The sequence below is a fragment of the Chrysemys picta genome, chromosome 1, assembly GCF_011386835.1.
Source record: "Chrysemys picta bellii isolate R12L10 chromosome 1, ASM1138683v2, whole genome shotgun sequence".
In the NCBI taxonomy this organism is placed as follows: domain Eukaryota; kingdom Metazoa; phylum Chordata; order Testudines; family Emydidae; genus Chrysemys; species Chrysemys picta.
Window position 1 is genome coordinate 148,774,463 of NC_088791.1, and position 19,467 is coordinate 148,793,929.

The window sequence follows — 19,467 nt, forward strand, 5'->3', positions numbered from 1 at the left end:
ATTAAGGTAAAAAATATCCAATAATTTTGCCCAGTTGGAGATCCCTAGGACTTGATTTTTCCAGAGTACTTAGAATTATATAGCACTTTGTATGTTCAAAGCACAGCTCCCATTGACTTGAGTTGCAGCTGTGAATGCTCAGCACTTCTGCAAATCAGACCCTAAGAACTCAATTTGGGCACCCAGAACCTGAGGAATACATGCCTTAATAACCACTTATGAAAAGTTTGGTTAAGTGACTTGCTGAGTACCATACAGGAACTATGTAGCAGAGGCAGGGCTAGAGTCCAGTTCTCAGGGCAGCATCAGCTGCCTTAACTATGAGACCATCCTTTCTCTTCCTGCAATCTCTTGCCTAATTCACCACACGCCTTCCAGGCTTCTGCAACAAATGAAGCAGGGGCCCAACAGACAATAGTCTCCATCACTGCACAGTCCTGCTTCACCCTCAGAGAAGGCCCTTCATGAGAACAGAATCAGGCTGGGATCCTGTGGAACAAACAGTATGTGATGAAGTAATTGAAGACTGTATCATAATTCATGTGCACAAGGGGGCTTAATTATGATTGCACCAGCAACCTTAATTCTGGCAATTCTTAACTTTTGAGTCCTTGACTTTTAACTTGCATAAATTTTCATAGGTTCTGAGGCCAGAAAGGACCATTGTGATCATCTAGTCAGCCCTACTGTATACCACAGGCCTTAGAACTTCCCACCAAAGTAATGCTATTAATTATGTTTTTTGTGTGTAACTTTCTAAATTAAAAAAAAACAACTGAAAAACAGAAAATTCATCATGTGGCATATTTATACCCATATGGGTCATGAGCAGGTTGGAACCTTTAGATCAACTGCAGAGTTCTGCCGCTTGAACTAATGGAGTAATTGATAGCAGTAGTAGGTTATTCTCCTCTATGTGGACCAGCACTAGAGGAGGATGGGATACTTTGCCAGTGGATTTCACAGATATTTGCTGACAGCAGAGGAATGGTCCCAGTCTTTGCTCCCAGTCATCGATTTCTTGCCCAGCAATTCCCAGTTACCTTAACCATACACCCCAGCTCCTTGTCCCCAAGCAGGTTCCATTTCTCCCTCTTCATCTGATCTGTCTCACTGCCTCCTCTCCCACATGCAGATTCCCTGTACCCACTGGCTCCCAGTCCCAGCTTTCCTCCCCAGCTCCTTGTCCAATCTCAGTATCCCCGTTTCCCCAACTTCTTGTCCAGCCAGTTCCAGTCTTTTCCCCCATCCTTCAGTTCCTCATCCAATCATAGAATATCAGGGGTTGGAAGGGACCTCAGGAGATCATCTAGTCCAACCCTCTGCTCAAAGCAGGACAAATCTCCAGACAGTTTTTTTTTTTAACCCCAGTTCCCTAAATGTCCCCTCAAGGATTGAACTCTCAACCCTAGGTTTAGCAGGCCAATGCTCAAACCACTGAACTACCCCTCCCCAAATGTCAAGTAGGGTCCTGAGGAGACACTATCTGAAGTTGTAGAGGATACCACAGGGGGAAAGGCCCCTCAGCCTGACCAGGAACTTGAACCCTGGACCCTCAGATTAAAAGTCTGATGATCTACCAACTGAGCTAGCCAGGCTCATCAAACTTAGTTTCTTTCTCTCCCTCCCCCCCCCCCAACTTCTGTCTCCCCGTTCCTTTCCTCGTTAGCTTCTAATCCTAGTCTCCCCCCATCTGAACTCAGTCCCAGTTTCCATTTCCCCCCACCACGCTCCAGTCTCAGTTTCCACCTACATCAAGGCTCCTAGTCCCAATCTACTTCCCCCCACACCCTTCCCCAGAAGGTCTGTCCTGTATCCCCGGTGCATTTAAATGAAGCAGCTTCCTCCTCCATGCTGCCTGTGGCCAGCAGGAGGGTCATTGAAATCCCAGGAGAGACAGGTACCTGCTCACAGTTCTGGTGCTCGGACCTGGACCCAGCTTGCAGCAGTCCAGAGCTGCAATTACGGGGAACGGTCCTGCTCCGCCTAGGCTTATGCATGCCCAGTGTGGATGAAATCTTCAGGGAATTTAGCTACTAACATTTAAGAAGTCTTTGTGGAGCATGTGCAAACTATGGGTTTTTTTTTTTTTTTTTTTTTCCAAAGGCTTATAGTATGGCCTGCTTTGGGCAGATTTTCACAAGAATGACAAAAGGCAAGTCCCTGCTCCAAAGCATGCTGGCACTAGTTTCTCAAAGAAAAGTTCACCAGATATTTTTAACACAGGCAAAACAACATATTTCCCCTAGCCTTGTTCTTGGAAATTACTGAAATTGATTGAACTATTCAAAATTTATTCTACATTCAGCCTGAGACAGACACCCAGCATGGAAAAATTCAGCCCAAATGGTTACAGTTTGGCAAAGTTATAAGCAACTGAAAACAAGATTTTATAAAGGAAACTGTCAGGTAATCTTAATAATGGGCAGGGCTACAAGCCTTGCCCGTAAAACAATTGCAACCTAATTCATTGTGAAGGAAGAGGATTTTTAGATACATTGTTAAAACTCTGTGGGTTTTGTTATGCCTTTTTAACTCAAATGCCTAAGAAAAAGACAAGACAAAAATTGGCAATCCTGATACTTTTAAAGTTTAAAAAAACAACCAACGTTAAAACAAAATGGGTGGAGGTTTTTTTAGCCCTACTTTATACACCATTAAGAAGCAAAAAAAGGGGGCACAAAACCAATCCTTCCACCCTCTTGCTTCAGGTGACATTTAACTACAACACATTTAACCATGTCTCCATAGTGACAAGACAATTTAAAGTAATACCAAACAGTTCCTCCTTGCTAATGTTTTCAGCCTGACTCCATGTGGTGCTCTCTTCTCTCTCAGTTCCAGAACTACTTGGTCTGTGAATCCTGTACAGGTGAGGTTAGGAGAATATCTTATGATTAAGGAATGTCTTGTCTTTACTCTCTATTTAGGCATAATATTAGTGCATGATTTAACCAACAAGAAGTCCTCCCAGAACTTGTGTCGATGGTCATTGGAAGCACTTAACCGAGATGTGGCTCCAACTGGCGTGCTGGTGACGAATGGGTGAGTGTACAACATGCACACAGCATCAGACACATGACTCCAGCTGTCATATTACTCTTCATCCCTTATTGCTAGGGTCACTTGAAATCCACAGGAAGTTTGACCAAGTGCAGAGTTCTCAGGCGAGGTTGTACTTGGGAAGGCTGAGAAGAGCTATGGAACTGTGGAAGAGAAATGGTACTGCTGTTCCATCTCCAGAACCACTGCTGCTAGATCCTTGGGTTTTCTGGGAGTAGCCTGGGGTCAGGGGAGCATGTCTCTGTATTTCTCTTTCCCTATCTGTTAAGGCTTATGTGGGGACAGGTACATTTCCTGCTACCTCAACGTCTTCCATGGCTGCTTTGTGGCATTCAGGGCCATCTAGCAGGAATCCTCATGAAAATGTGGCTGTTTCCATGTCCTACCTGGCTTTTTTTTGTGTGAGGAGTAATGAAACTCACTAAATCTTGCAGATTTCTTTAGTAGGATTTTTCGGGGCCTTGCTAAAGAAATCTATTCACAGAATATGTTTTCAGCAGTGCTGCACCACCTAACTGGGTATTTGTTGCTGTTTTCCCCTGTTCCTTGTTACAGGTATAAGGGGGAAGATTTTCAAACCCTGGAAAAATCTCACAAATGAGAGTGAGAGCAATGGAATTGGGGGGGGAGCAGAACCCCAATTATATGCGCCCCACAGACAGATACACAGCTGCTATTTTAAAAACACAGGGTGGAGGTGTATCCTCCAAAATCCACATTCCATGTGGCTGCAAAGAAGAAGGCTGTCTCACTAGTTTACGTGGTGGGACAGAGAAAAGGCCTGTGAAGCCAGCTGAAACAAATTAATGGAGAGTTTTCAAACTACGGCAGGAGTTTTGAATTGGTCCTGAAATGAATGGGGAGTCAGGGTAGTTCTCTAATGATGGGAGTGATATGGTATCATTCTTTTGTTTGTGTGAACATAAGAATGGCCATACTGGGTAAAACCAATGATCCATCTAGCCCTGCATTGTATCTTCCGATACCGCGAGTGCGTGGGCAGCAGCATTCTGCATCGCATCCACATTTACCCTCCCTTTTTTTCCTTTTCTCTCTGATTTGTAACATGGTCACATCAGCCTACTAGCTACTTCTGCCTTTTCCTTTCCCAGACTGGAGCCCTGACCCAACCCAGCTGCTGGTTCCTTTCTTCTCCTCCTCTCCCTTTCGAATATGCAGTTTGACCCAACCAGCCTCTCAGCTACCATTTCCTTCCTGCTCTTCTCCAGCTCATGCATTGTGATCCAGCTCATCTCTTAGCTGCTGCTTCCCACCCTGTCCTCTTCAAACAGAAGCCCCAACCCATGTCTCAGGTGCTAATTACTAGTTCCATATCTGTTTCCACCCTAAAGCTCCCAACAGGCAGTGTGAATCAACTGCAGAAGCCCTCCCCCAAGCCCCGGACACAAAACACGCTTGGCTGTCAGAACACAGTATCCAAGAATCTCCCGCCCACCTAGAGTGGAAAGGGCAGGCAATGGTTCCCTTTTTCTGGCTTGACAGGCTATCACACTCATCTAGGTTTGTATTATTCTGTTTTTCACTGCACAGGGACTATGACCGTGAACAGTTTGCTGATAACCAGATTCCACTGCTGGTGATAGGAACCAAATTGGACCAGATCCCAGAGACTAAGCGCAATGAAGTTTTGACCAGAACAGCTTTCCTAGCTGAGGATTTCAATGCAGAAGAGATTAATCTGGTTAGTATTTTTGCCAGAAGTTTGTTTTTCTTTAACTGTGCATGATGTTTTCCGGCAAAGAGAACTATGAGATCCCAATTACAGAAACTAGGCTACTGGTGATTGCCTAGTCAGTCACACTGAGGTCACTTTACAGTGATGGTTAGTCATACCCCTTGCTAGCACCATGAAGAAATAGTAGCTGTCTTTCAGTTATAGAAAGGAGATGGTTGTGAGAAGTCAGCAGGATGGCCTAGAGGTTAGGGGATTGGGAGTCCTGTTCTCGGTTCTGCCACTGACTTTTCTTTTGAGCAAATACAGACTACACCCATTTATATCTATACCATTTCCTGGGCAAAATCAGTGGCTGGATGTAAAATGGTTGGCTGAAGTTAAGTCTGGGGAATGCAGATATAGTATTGAAGTTTTCAGCCTGCTTCCCAGCTTTGGAGATTGGACTTCCCTCTTAATGATTTGAGATGAGTCTTTAGTTCAAGATTGAGACACATCACTAGGACACTATGGGGACAGCTTCCTCTTCTGTATCTTTTGTGGGAACAGAGGGTTTCAGTCTCCAGGGCTGTAAAACCAACACCTTTCCTTAGCACCAGCTCACTTAATTTTCTTTTAAAGATTTTTTTTTTGTCAGCTCTTTTAATAGGCAAGTGTCAAATTCTAGTTCATGTTTACAAAGCTGATGCTTCAGGACTCTACAGGAAATTCTGGCTGATTTATTTCTTTGTGGATTTCCCAATCTCATTAGTGGCTGATCAGTATCAAAAATCATTTGTCTTGTATTTAGCACTGAGGACTACTTCTCTAAGGCCTTGGCTACACTGGCAATTCACAGCGCTGCACTTGCTGCGCTCAGGGGTGTGAAAAAACACCCCCCCCTGAGCGCAGCGAGTGCAGCGCTGTAAAGCGCCAGTGTAATCAGCGCCTGCAGCGCTGCACGCTATTCCCCTCGGAAAGGTGGAGTACTTGCAGCGCTGCGAGAGAGCTCTCACAGTGCTGGCGGCGCGACTACACTCACAGTTCACAGCGCTGCCACGGCAGCGCTGTAAATCCACGAGTGTAGCCAAGGCCTTTCATGGAATAGAAAGCTGCTCTGATGTATTTGCTTCCCTGTGCCTCTTGGGTTTTGAAGAGAATAACATCCAGAGTGACTTCCTTTGTCTGTAAACTTTATGGTGTGAGGCACTCCAATTGTACTGGTACAAACAGGGAATCTGGATTTCTGTCTCACCAGTCACATTGATGATTTCTGCATTTTAATGTGAGGAAAATCATTAGTTGGTCTGAGATTGAGCTGTTCTCATTACCATTAAATTGTTCCTTCTGGAAGTTGCAGCCACTGCCAGGAAAAAGTCTTTCCCATAGACTTCCTCAACAAGAAGGCCTCCTTGTTTCTACTGATTACTAGGCACCCTCGATACTTTCATAATATTCTTACAATGCTGCTGCTGCTGTGAATTATCAGCTGATTGGTTCCTCAGCACAACATCCTAGGAGCTACCCTAACCACATCATTCTGCAGAGCTTGTAAACAAATGGTTCATGGCCTACTCAGGCCACTTCAGACTATGACATGAGCTGTGCCCACAATCACCCATTCAGTTGTGTGTATTTCAACCTGCAAATGAGCTTGAGCTGCCCTAAACCCTAGAACAAGGAGACCATGTTTTATTATAGGAGTACATGCAGTCAAATGGGAAGTGGGTAACAGTAGTGTTCTGAGGCCTAGTATAGCAACTCAACATAAAGGGAGGGAGGAGAGACTAGAGTGCCAGGAGTTAGAGCTTGAGCCCCAGTGCTAGTGGTTGGGAACCACTGCTGTGGAGGACACCTCTTGCTGTACTGTTAACAGACCTCCAGTTTCTGTTCTCGTGCCTTTAAAAAATGTTAGGCTGTTGCTTGTTATAAACCGCTTAGTTTAGATTTTGCATTTGAAGTGGGTCTTCTAAAGTTCCCTTTAACACAGAGTTTTGGGAATGGCGTGAAGCTACCTCTTGTGAGTAGAACCCTATTTAAAAGACTGAAACTTTTGATTTTTAATCATTTCCCAATCAGTTTTGTCCTCTTCCATTTGGAAGTCACTGATACCTCCTCTTTCCCCCTGTCCCCCCCATCCTTCCAAATGGCTTTGGAACAGAAGTCAGTATGGGTTTGCCTTGTTTGCTTTAATGGTCATGTCTGCATGTTTCTGGGAAGAGGGCTTGTTGATTTCCTTGTATTCCCTCTGCTGGTTGACTAACTGCAGCAAAACCAAATATTTCAGCTGTTGTAAATGGTTGAAAACCAAGCCACGTCTTACTAGGTTATCCGTTCTTAAAGTGACACCGATATGGCCTGTCATTGCATTCTATAGAAATCAAGCATCTTGAGAAAACATTTTGTTTAAGATGAAGAGTTGTGCTGAGTACCTGGTTATTTTCAGTAGCTTTCCTGCTCCTTAAAGAATGTTGCATAACATGGTTCCTAATTGTGAGTTGCCTTTTGTGTGTTCCAGGACTGCACCAATCCCCGCTATCTGGCTGCAGGCTCATCCAATGCTGTCAAGCTCAGCAGGTTTTTTGATAAGGTGATGCAAATTCAATTACATTTGTTGTTTTTGTTTTATGTAATTAACCCTGTCTGTATACTGAGAGCTAACGGCATAGTTGGGCGCCTGCTCTCACTTGCCACTTCTTGAGAGCTGGGTTCAAATCCTGTGTGAAATTGCAAGTGAAAATGGCTTTGGGTGGTTCTCGGACTAATCTCCCTTAAATAATTACAGGTTTCAGAGTAACAGCCGTGTTAGTCTGTATCCGCAAAAAGAAGAACAGGAGTACTTGTGGCACCTTAGAGACTAACAAATTTATTAGAGCATAAGCTTTCGTGGATTACAGCCCACTTCTTCGGATGCATCCGAAGAAGTGGGCTGTAGTCCACGAAAGCTTATGCTCTAATAAATTTGTTAGTCTCTAAGGTGCCACAAGTACTCCTGTTCTTCTTCTTAATTAATTAATTAATTAATTAATTATTACTATTTGTATTACAATAGCTCTTTGGAGCCTATGGACCAGGGCTAGGTGTTGTGCTAGGTGCTATACACACACATTACTCCTGGGGGAATTCTGCACCACTGCGCGATGCAGAATTTTGCAGAAATTGTTTTTTGCGCAGATTTTCCTTTCCCCCAAAGAAATGGGCTGCTGTGCTGCTGGCCGCCACTAGGGGCTGCTGGACCTGGCAGAGCCCAGCTTGCACATAGAAAACCCTGTGGGGGAAAGGGAGAGAGTAGAGAGTTCTTAGCAGCTGCAGTTCCCCGCATGCCCTAAGGGAAGGAGACGGCAGCGCACAGGAAACTCCACACAAACCTGGGACTGAGCATCAGGCTGTTTCTCCTTCTGGATCCCTGGGCTCTGAGGGGTGGGTGGTAGGGTAGGTGTCTGGGCTGGGGCGGGCCATGGCTGGGCTCTGTGCGGGAGGGGTTGTGGGTGTCTGGCCCCCTGGCTGGGCTTTGGGGGGAGGGAGCAGAGAAACAGGAAGTGGGTTGTCATAGGGGTTTCTTTAACTCTCTACTTTGGGGGGAATTTTTGTGTGTGTCTGTATTGTTACAGACATACCTGGTGATGGTATTTTGAAATAAATTACAAAAATAATTGAAATTGGTGTAATTATGTAGTGTTATTTTGACAAATAAAATTTGCAGAATTTTAAAATATTGTGTGTAGAATTTTTAATTTTTTGGCACAGAATTCCCCCAGGAGTAACATATAACAAAGACACTCACTGCCCTGAAAAGCTTTTCAGTCTAATACTGGTCTGCATTACAGACTTGCCAAAGAGTTTGTTAGTTTAATTTAACTAAGTCACGTTTTAGATGAGACTGAAGACTCTGACAGCAGAGGTTGTGTAACTCATTATTGAGTTTTGTTGTCTGAGTTATATGGGGAGCCCAGAACATGAAAAAATTAAGTGGTGAATGGGAAATGTTCTGTCGGTCCCTACTGCACAATGCCTGACTCCTAGCTAGTTCTACCCCGCAAATCATCTCCGCTTCTTGAAATTCACCCATGGAAACAGAATGAGTGTGAGGGCTGGAGTCTGGATTTGATGTCTGATTCTGGCCTTTTGGTCCTTGAGCCAGGAGCATTGCAGAAGCAGCAAAAATCGGGGGAGTGGTAAATAACGAAGAAGGTAGGTCACTGATACATCATGATCTGGATGGCTTGGTAAGCTGGGTGCCAGCAAACACCTCATTTTTAGAGGTCTAAATGTAAATATTTAGGAACAAAGAATACAGGCCACCTAAGTTCCCTCTAATCTGCACGGTTGCACAGCAAGCTATCAAGGGCCGTGCAGGCGCGCAGCCACAAGGGCCTAGACTGGAGAGGGGAGAGGCGCCTCTCCCCCGGCTCCAGCCTTGGAGCTGCCGCAGCCAGGGAGAGGCGCCTCTCCCCTGGCCCAGCACTGGGGCAGCCTGCATCCCAAACCCCTCATCTCCAGCCTCAGCCCAGAGTGCACACCCCCAGCCAGAGCTCTGACACCACCCCCCCCGGCACCCTAACCCTCTGTCCTACCCCTGAGCCCCCTCCCACACCCCAAACCCCTCATCCCCGGCCCCACCTCAGAGCCTGCAGCCAGAGCCCTCACCCCCCTGTAACCCAACCCTCTGCCCCAGCCCTGAGCCCCCTCCCACACTCTGAACCCCTCAGCCCCACCCCTGCCACACATCACCTCCATATTGGTGCACGTAAAATTTATTCCACACGTGGATGTAAAAAATTAGAAGGAACATTGCGGGCCATAATTACAGGAGGGGAACTCTGTTCTGAGAAGCAGTGACTCTGAAAAAGATTTGGGGTCATGGTGGATAAAGAGCTGAACACGAGCTCCCAGTGCAATGCTGTGGCCAAATCCTTGGGTGCATAAGCAGGAATCTCAAGATTGAGTAGAGAGATTATTTTATCTCTGAATTTTGCTCTGGTGCAACCACTGCTGGAATACTGTGTCTTGTTTTGGTGTCTACAATCAAAGAAGGATGGAGAGAGTTCAGAGAGATATGAGAATGATTAAAGGATTAGAAAACATGTCTTACAGTAATAGACTCAAGGAGCTTGATTTAGTTAGCTTAACAAATAGAAGGTTAAGGTGTGACTTGATTACAGTCTATAAGTACCTACATGGGGAGCAAATATTTAATAATGGGCTCTTCAGTCTAGCAGAGAAAGGGATAACAATCCACTGGCTGGAAGTTGCAGATAGGCACATTCAGACAGGAAATAAAGTGTAAATATAACATTAAGGGTAATTAACCATTGGAACAACTTACAAGGGTCATGGTAGACTTTCCATTGCTGACAATTTTTAAATCAAAATGGGATGTTTTTCTAAAAGATCTGCTCTAGGAAGTATTTGTAGGGGAAGTTCTATGGCATGTGCTGTACAGGAGCTCAGACTAGATGATAATATTGGTTCTTTATGGCCTTGAAATCTATTTCTACATGTAGCCTGTGAAGTGGAAAAAGGGAGCAACTGATGTTGCTCTGAAATAACCCTCCAGCTGATTCAAAAGCGATAATTGCTTACTGTGAAAGGACTCTTGTCCAGCTCTCAGCTTCAAGGATGGAGGCTTTGATGCTGGAAGCCCAGGGTGTTGTACAGGCAGTTCTCAACTTTATGACGTCCGATTTACCACGAATGGCACTTATAAGGTTTCTGAATTAACATCCTGATTCGACTTACGACGTTGGTTTCGACTTTATGATGCTTGGTCCTGCAATGGAGTGGATTGTGGTTCCGACTTATGACGCAATTGTCAGGAGCCAACTGTGTCACAAGTCTGAGGATTGCCTGTGTATCAGGGCAATACAGGGGATCTCCGTCAAGGATGTAGAAACACTCTTCCTCTTAGAAGAGAGAGTGATGAATAAAAGGGATAAGTGTCTGTAACCCCTTTTTTAAACCAGTCAGATCGGGGTAAAACCTAGCATCATATACCATGTGTACACATGGTTTGCCGTCACTGAAACTCCTCTCACTTCTGGGTGAGACTTTGCCCCAGCTTGCTGGCTCGTGACTTTTTGGATTTCGCAGCCTCCTCTTCAGCCTCCTGTGACTTTTCCCCAGCCTTAATGTTCATCTCTGTCTTTTTCCTCATTCATTTACTTCGCAATTGATGTCTTGAGATTTGATTACTTCTGGGATTGTAATTCTGTAATCTCTAGGTGGGGAAGGGGATTGAGTAGCTATTCTTCAGTGTTGGAGATTTCCTGAGAACAGTTCTGTGTGAAACATTGATCATGGTATCTGCTTAGAACAATGAAACTGGACTAAAATTTAAAGTGTTGTAGCGCACTAGCAAATATCCATTGTCCCTGTGCAGGTTGGTGGGTGTGCAGTGCCCTTTGCTAGCACTGAAGTGAGTGCTAAATATAGATGCCCAACACTGCTATTCCTGGTTAAAACAAACCTGGGGGAATAAAACTTAGTGCTTTATTTCCCACCCATCGTCCCCAGAGAAAAAACATCAGGGTAAATCTGGAAATAGCCAAATTGGAAGTGGGAATGCTTTGGTCAAGCCACTTAGTGCTCCCTGGGGAGGGGATGGAGATGGCAATGGGGAGTCAGGGGATCACCTTTCTCGTACAAACACCAGAATTTGGCCAGGATTTTTTTTTTGAGGGAGGGGGAGGGGATAGGGATTTGCAGTAGAGCAATATGAGCTGCTCCTTCTTGCCCCGTGTAGTGAGGGTACTGCTTCCACAGCATCCTTCAGCACAGGCAGTCTGGAGTCAGGATTTGTCATTTGAGAATGGAGTATCCCAACTGTTGATGTCTTTAAAGTGTTAATCGCATTATGATGGTATGTACATGCCACACCTGCTAAATTCTTTCTCTCATTGCATCCCCCAGGTCATAGAGAAGAGATACTTGTCACGAGACGGTAATCAGGTCTGTGGATTTTTCCCAGTGGAATTTTTTTTTTTTTTGGTACAATGCTACCTGTGGGTTTTGTTGGCTGACAAGGCCCTGACCTTAAAATATGGGCTCCTGGTTGCCCAGACATAGGAGATTGTGATTCAAATACTAGTGATGATCGGTAGTTGGAGGCATGGGAAAGATAGTGCAAGTTTTTACAAGCTTCACCCACAATCTGGATGTTTTGGCTATAAAATGATAAGCAGTGAAATAACTAACAATATTGACATTTAAATTGCCACCACTGGGAATCAGATGAAATTGAGATGAAAGAGGGCTCAGTTAGCAACTCTCTCAGAGCAGTTGTTTCAGGCTGTTTTCTGCAGAAACACATGGCACCATTTTGAATCACAATCAAAAAGTTTTCTTAACAACCAGGGCTAACAATGTACATTTTTTAATGATAATTTCTGCTGCAGCTGGTGGAACTAATAAAGAAGTGCCAGTATGGTACCAGCTTAGTTGGACCCTGAACTCTTAACTAATTAATAAAAAAAAAGGGTTTTGGAAGCACTAAGTAGAATCTGGGACCTGGACTCTCCCACCTAGGACAAGTCACTTCATCCTTCTGAGCCTCACAGTGTTTCCATCTGTAAAATGAGGGGGAATAATAATACCTTGCTCTTATGTAGCACTTTCTATCAGTTGATTACAAAGCAGGGTAGTATCATTATCCCCATTTTACAGCTGGGGAGACGGAAGCACCTATGAGAGTGACTTGTCACCTAGTAGACTAGTGGCTGAGCTGAGAATACAACCCAGGACTGACCTACCTCAGAGAAGTGTAGCATAGGCGCTAAATTTCTAATCTCCCTGGCTCCACCCAGGCCTTGCCCCCACTCCACCCCTTCCTGCAATGCTTCACCTCTGCCCTGCTTCTTCCCGCCCTGCCTCTTCCCCACCCAGTTCCGCCCTCTCCCACGAGCGCGCTGCCCCCTCACTCACACCCCCCCACTCCCCAGTGCCTCCTGACGCTGTAAAACAGCTGATCCGCGGTAGGTGCTGGGAGGGAGGGGGTGGTGTTGATCGGTGGGGCCTGCCAGCGGGCAGGAGGCGCTGGGGGGTGGGGGGAGCTGATAGGGGGGTCTGTTGGTGGGTGCTGACAACCCACCATATTTTTCCCGTGGGTGCTTCAGCCCCGGAGCACCTATGGAGTTGGCGCCTATGAAGTATACTGAGGTTTAATTCATTTACGTTAGTGAAATGGTTGCATGTTATAGTAACAAACATCATGGAAAAACGTGTATATTAAAAAACTGTACAGTGCTTTCTTCGTTTTAGGGAGGGAGAAAAAGTGAAAATGAAAGCCGGAAGTGTATTATTTCAGTTTTTCATGAGAATTTTTTATCTGAATTTTTTAAACCAAATCTGTTTTCTCCTATTTCATCCTGGAAGGCTTTTTTCCTCTGGTAAAAGAGAATCTCTGTTCCTTGATGATAATAGCTTAATGCAGGAGCCTGTTTTTGTTTGTTTTTTGTTTTAAAGCCATGATGCAAGATTACATTATTGTGTATGATAGGTTTTAGTGGCTAACCAAGGATTAACTTTCTTTTCTTTATGGCCAAGGGCCAAAGACTACAGCCCACTGCCAACTACTCTGATCTGCTCCCTTGTTGACAGTGCAGAAGCTTAAACAAGTCAACATACATATTGTAGAGAAACAAACCCAACAAGGACTTAAGAGCTTCAGTACACCCCCAAGTGTTATGTTTGAAATGATCTGCTTCTTGTACATATAATAAATGGGCTTCATAATATTCTGCAGTGGGATCTGTTCTTCCCACTCATGCTTTGAGGAATTTACATGGTAAAACTCTCCTAAGCATGGATGGAAGAATAGACCCTAAACGTATGTTGTGGGGTTTTTTAAATCATGTCTCAGCATATGCATCTTGCCTTTAGCTTGCAGCCATAGCATCAGTCAGATCTCAGAATGTGGTCAGACCAACCCGGCGTTGGTGGGGAAACCTCCACAAAACACAGAGGACGCTCTAGGAAATGTGCTGTTGATTCTAATTGCTGCATTCTGCCTTCCGAGTCGATAGTGGACTAACACCCGAGTGTAGTGCTGGGATGCTGTGCTATCTTTTAGTTGAGATATAATAACCACAAGTGAGGTAGACCTCAGTTTTAAGGAGTCCATAGCACTTTTGACAAAAGTTTGATTTGTAGCCCTGGGGTGCTTCTACATTTGAACTCTAATAATTTTGCCTCTATGGCTTCCCATTGTAATTTTAATTGGATATGCTATTCTTAACTGTTGTATAGAGTTGCCTAGTTTCACTCCAGAGCTGACTGCATTTTAGTGATGGGCAAAGTGATCCCTATGCATCCACTTTGTCTATCACTGTAAGTTTGTGAAGCACTTTGAGTTGAAAGGCCCTAAGTCTTGTACTTCTCTGGTGAATTGACATTTCTGCTAAAATCTGTGGCTTTCTCAGGGCTTGCCTACACTTGAATGGTTCAGTGGCACAGCTGGACTGTTACAGCTGTATGGCAGTAGCACTTCAGTGAAGATGCTACCTATGGTAGGTTCTTCCATCGGCATAGGCAATCCATCTCCCCAGGAAGCAGTAGCTAGGTCAATGGGACAATTCTCCTGTCAGTTTAGCGCTGTCTACACTAGGAGTAAGGTCGCTTTAACTGTGTTGCCCAAGCAACATAATTATACTGACCTAATTCCCTAGTGTAAACCAGGATACAGTCTACCACTGTAGGGTATAACTCCAGCAGGCTGTTTTATTGTGAAGTCTACATTAGCTTGCCCCCCACCCCATGTTTTCAGATGTACTGCTTTTGGCCAGTTCTGATATTTTTCTTGATTGGGCACCACCGTATATTTTGATGCTGCTTTTATACAGTAGGTTGATTGTCCGGGGTTATTGTGACAGAGCAGTGAGAAAGGCTGCATGTCTGTTGGGTGAGCACCTCAACTCTGCCCATGTGTAGATGGAGGGATGAGCTGACTCCTAAACCATAATCTTGTGGACAGCTACATGAGATGCTGCCACGAGGACAGCTATGTAGTACAGGATTAAAGAACCATGGACCCCTTTCTGTTGTGGGATTGTGTGTGTTTGTAGGCACTCTGCAGTGTAAATCTGTTTGAAATCCCATTAAGCAAGGAAGCTTGTGGTGGTTTTGAATAGACTTTCTTTGTAAGCACTGATTCTCACAGTGTAAGCACTAGCTGCACAAGCACTTTCTGCACATGTACAGCAGAAAAATGAGTGCCGATACCTTACTGCAGCTTTTTTCATTCTGAAAGGTTTCAGAGTAGCAGCCGTGTTAGTCTGTATCCGCAAAAAGAAGAACAGGAGGACTTGTGGCACCTTAGAGACTAACAAATTTATTAGAGCATAAGCTTTCGTGGACTACAGCCCACTTCTTCGGATGCATATAGAATGGAACATATATTGAGGAGATATATATACACACATACAGAGAGCATAAACAGGTGGGAGTTGTCTTACCACCTCTGAGAGGCCAATTAATTAAGAGAAAAAAAACTTTTGAAGTGATAATCAAGCTAGCCTAGTACAGACAGACAGATAACAAGTGTGAGAATACTTACAAGGGGAGACAGATTCAATGTCTGTAATGGCTCAGCCATTCCCAGTCCTTATTCAAACCGGAGTTGATTGTGTCTAGTTTGCATATCAATTCTAGCTCAGCAGTTTCTCGTTGGAGTCTGTTTTTGAAGTTTTTCTGTTGTAATATAGCCACCCGCAGGTCTGTCACTGAATGACCAGACAGGTTAAAGTGTTCTCCCACTGGTTTTTGAGTATTTTGATTCCTGATGTCAGATTTGTGTCCATTAATTCTTTTGCGTAGAGACTGTCCGGTTTGGCCAATGTACATGGCAGAGGGGCATTGCTGGCACATGATGGCATATATCACATTGGTAGATGTGCAGGTGAACGAGCCCCTGATGGTATGGCTGATGTGATTAGGTCCTATGATGATGTCACTGGAATAGATATGTGGACAGAGTTGACATCGGGGTTTGTTACAAGGATAGGTTCCTGGGTTAGTGGTTTCGTTCAGTGTTGTGTGGTTGCTGGTGAGTATTTGCTTTAGGTTGGGGGGTTGTCTGTAAGCGAGGACAGGTCTGTCTCCCAAGATCTGTGAGAGTAAAGGATCATCTTTCAGGATAGGTTGTAGATCTCTGATGATGCGCTGGAGAGGTTTTAGTTGGGGGCTGAAGGTGACAGCTAGTGGTGTTCTGTTATTTTCTTTGTTGGGCCTGTCTTGTAGGAGGTGCCTTCTGGGTACTCGTCTGGCTCTGTCAATCTGTTTTTTCACTTCAGCAGGTGGGTATTGTAGTTTTAAGAATGCTTGATAGAGATCTTGTAGGTGCTTGTCTCTATCCGAGGGATCTTAGCTAAGATATAACCGCATTTGCTCCAATCCCTCGGATAGAGACAAGCACCTACAAGATCTCTATCAAGCATTCTTAAAACTACAATACCCACCTGCTGAAGTGAAAAAACAGATTGACAGAGCCAGACGAGTACCCAGAAGTCACCTCCTACAAGACAGGCCCAACAAAGAAAATAACAGAACACCACTAGCTGTCACCTTCAGCCCCCAACTAAAACCTCTCCAGCGCATCATCAGAGATCTACAACCTATCCTGAAAGATGATCCTTTACTCTCACAGATCTTGGGAGACAGACCTGTCCTCGCTTACAGACAACCCCCCAACCTAAAGCAAATACTCACCAGCAACCACACAACACTGAACGAAACCACTAACCCAGGAACCTATCCTTGTAACAAACCCCGATGTCAACTCTGTCCACATATCTATTCCAGTGACATCATCATAGGACCTAATCACATCAGCCATACCATCAGGGGCTCGTTCACCTGCACATCTACCAATGTGATATATGCCATCATGTGCCAGCAATGCCCCTCTGCCATGTACATTGGCCAAACCGGACAGTCTCTACGCAAAAGAATTAATGGACACAAATCTGACATCAGGAATCAAAATACTCAAAAAACAGTGGGAGAACACTTTAACCTGTCTGGTCATTCAGTGACAGACCTGCGGGTGGCTATATTACAACAGAAAAACTTCAAAAACAGACTCCAACGAGAAACTGCTGAGCTAGAATTGATATGCAAACTAGACACAATCAACTCCGGTTTGAATAAGGACTGGGAATGGCTGAGCCATTACAGACATTGAATCTGTCTCCCCTTGTAAGTATTCTCACACTTGTTATCTATCTGTCTGTCTGTACTAGGCTAGCTTGATTATCACTTCAAAAGTTTTTTTTCTCTTAATTAATTGGCCTCTCAGAGGTGGTAAGACAACTCCCACCTGTTTATGCTCTCTGTATGTGTGTATATATATCTCCTCAATATATGTTCCATTCTATATGCATCCGAAGAAGTGGGCTGTAGTCCACGAAAGCTTATGCTCTAATAAATTTGTTAGTCTCTAAGGTGCCACAAGTCCTCCTGTTCTTCTTTTTTCATTCTGATGGATTTCGCAGAGCTTCACAACTTGATAAAGGTTGTTACGTCAATTACTGCAAAACTGCAGCCAACTCTGGGGCAGAACACAGCAGCTGTTTAGTACAGCACAGTAATGGTGTACAACAGTTTAGAAAAGGAAACAAAGACTCTTAAATACAATTGAAATTGCAGAAGGATTTAGCGAGGAACAGTGTAATAAACCAAGGTGGAATTTGGCTAGGACAATAGTGCTCACACTGCAAGTCTTACATAAAGCCCCAGAAGATCTATAAGGCAAGTGGTCAGGACCTCACTTTTACATTTCATTCAAAAGATGGTACATCTTAGGAGCATGCTGAAGCACTAGGTCTGTCCTGACTGAGAAGGAAGCGTGGGATGGGAAGGAGGTAATGTTGTCAACTTGGTAACATGCGTGTTAATGTGGCCTGGAAGGAATTCTTGCTGGTTCTGACATGGTGACTTATCTTCCCTATCTACAGATTCCTGGCTTTTCTGATAGAAAAAGATTTGGAGGTGGTACACTGAAGAGCCTTCATTATGACTGAACACTGCTCACTGTCCAGAGACTGAATGGAAGATGAGTTTTCTCTCCGTTTGCAGCAACATTCCTATCCCTGTTGGACTCTTAAAGGCAACGATCCTCATGCCAGGCTTTGGCCAACAGGACTATGGAAGCTACCAGTGCTGATGAAGGCACAAGGAAGAATCCCCCAAATCTGTTTTGGGGTCCAAACTCTCTCCTAGGCTTAAGAACCTTGTGGAAATACTGGATCTTTTTGAATTGGTGCAATAAATTCTGTGTTTCCCACGCTGTTGTAGGAAACATTCTCATTCACAGCATGCATGTGTAACTCTCCCCGCCCCCCATCTTGGAACATTTATGAACACTCTTCAGTGAATTATACTAATTTTACCACTAGCAGCAAAGGAACACTGAACAGGCGTCTCATTTACACTAACATAAAGCAAAACAAGCAAGCAAAATATTAGATTGTATAAGTAATAGGATGGAAAACAGTAGAAAGCCATCATATAAATCAGTGGTATAGCCTCAACTGGAACTCTCAGTTCTGCGTCACCCCATAGGGGCATAACAGAAATAGAGGTTGTTCAGAGACAGGTTCTGAAAATTATTAGAAGCCTGAAAAAAAATTCCCCATGAAGAGAGAATGGTGTTTATATTGCTGTTTAGTTTGGTATTTGTAGTTTAGAGAGTACAGAGAAAGTAAATCAGGTACTCCTATTTATTTTTTTCTCATAATACCAGAACAAGGGGACATTTAATTACATTAAAAGGCAAGAAACTTAAAATTCATGAAAGGAAGTATATTTTTTAAATGTGCATGTGGAACTCAATCTGACAATCTATATTTGAGACCATAAGCTTAGTGGATAAGACCAAAATATAAATCATAAAAACATCCACAGTTAGAATAGAGTGGGTGGAAAATTACGCTTAAGGATTGGACCTAACCATGAAGTTTTGGGGGTTAGAAAGAAAATTCTCATATGAGAAAATAATTCCTCTGAAGCATCTGTCATTAGTCATTGCTGAAGATAAGACATTAGACAAAATGAACCACTGGTCTGACCTATTACAGCAGGTTCTGTACTCTTAAATATAATGTTTTATTGTATTGGGAGAAAAGAAAAAGTGTTTGAGGTAATTAAATGGGCATCCCAAAGCTCTAGTATTATATGCTTTCCTTTCCTCTCTCTCACAGTAACCTTATAATGGTTTAGCCTGGGCTAGAGGCTGACTAAGAGCTAGTGTTAAATATAAATACAAATTAATAATAAATGACGGTAGAGGAAAGTAAAATATTGGTGTGAAATGGACAGTAGGCTGAGTTCTCCACATTACATCTGCATGCAGCTCTTCTCTGGCTGTTGATTGGTGGTAACTGAGTGCTGCCTATTGCTAGCAAAGCAGGAATGACAGATAGGATCACCAGACCTAACTTATGAAAAGTAAAAATATGAACACTTTTTACTTTCCCTCTCTCTAGCACCTTCCACAAGAGACTCGAGAACATTTTACAAACCTGAATGAACTAAGCCACCAAGCATCTGGGTGAGGTGCAGTGAGAATCAATATCCATATTTTATGGGCAGGGAAACAGGTACTAAGACACTGGGACTAAAGTTTTCAAAATCTTCCAGTTTTGGGTGCCCTGTTAGAGACAGCTGCAGAAGTGCCATTAGGGGCACCTTTGAAAATGAGAATCCGAGTGATTTTTCCCAAGATCACACTGCAGGGTCAG

At 44.0% G+C, this 19,467-nt stretch overlaps 1 protein-coding gene and 1 non-coding gene across 3 annotated transcripts in view; one reads left to right on the forward strand and one right to left on the reverse strand.

The window, feature by feature from the left end:
* The window catches only part of RABL3 (RAB, member of RAS oncogene family like 3), a 36,587-nt gene extending 18,576 nt beyond the window's left edge, over positions 1–18,011 (forward strand). For both annotated transcript variants that reach the window (XM_005292694.4, XM_065586935.1), the window contains exons 4-8: positions 2,931–3,045; positions 4,615–4,765; positions 7,254–7,325; positions 11,645–11,683; positions 17,683–18,011. In XM_005292694.4, the coding sequence (XP_005292751.1) occupies positions 2,931–3,045; positions 4,615–4,765; positions 7,254–7,325; positions 11,645–11,683; positions 17,683–17,748 (443 nt within the window). In that variant the 3' untranslated portion in view covers positions 17,749–18,011. The remainder of the gene's footprint in view (positions 1–2,930; positions 3,046–4,614; positions 4,766–7,253; positions 7,326–11,644; positions 11,684–17,682) is intronic.
* Positions 1,526–1,598, reverse strand: TRNAK-UUU (transfer RNA lysine (anticodon UUU)). Its single transcript has one exon. It is a non-coding gene; the product is annotated as a tRNA-Lys (tRNA).
* Positions 18,012–19,467: the final 1,456 nt, after the last annotated feature.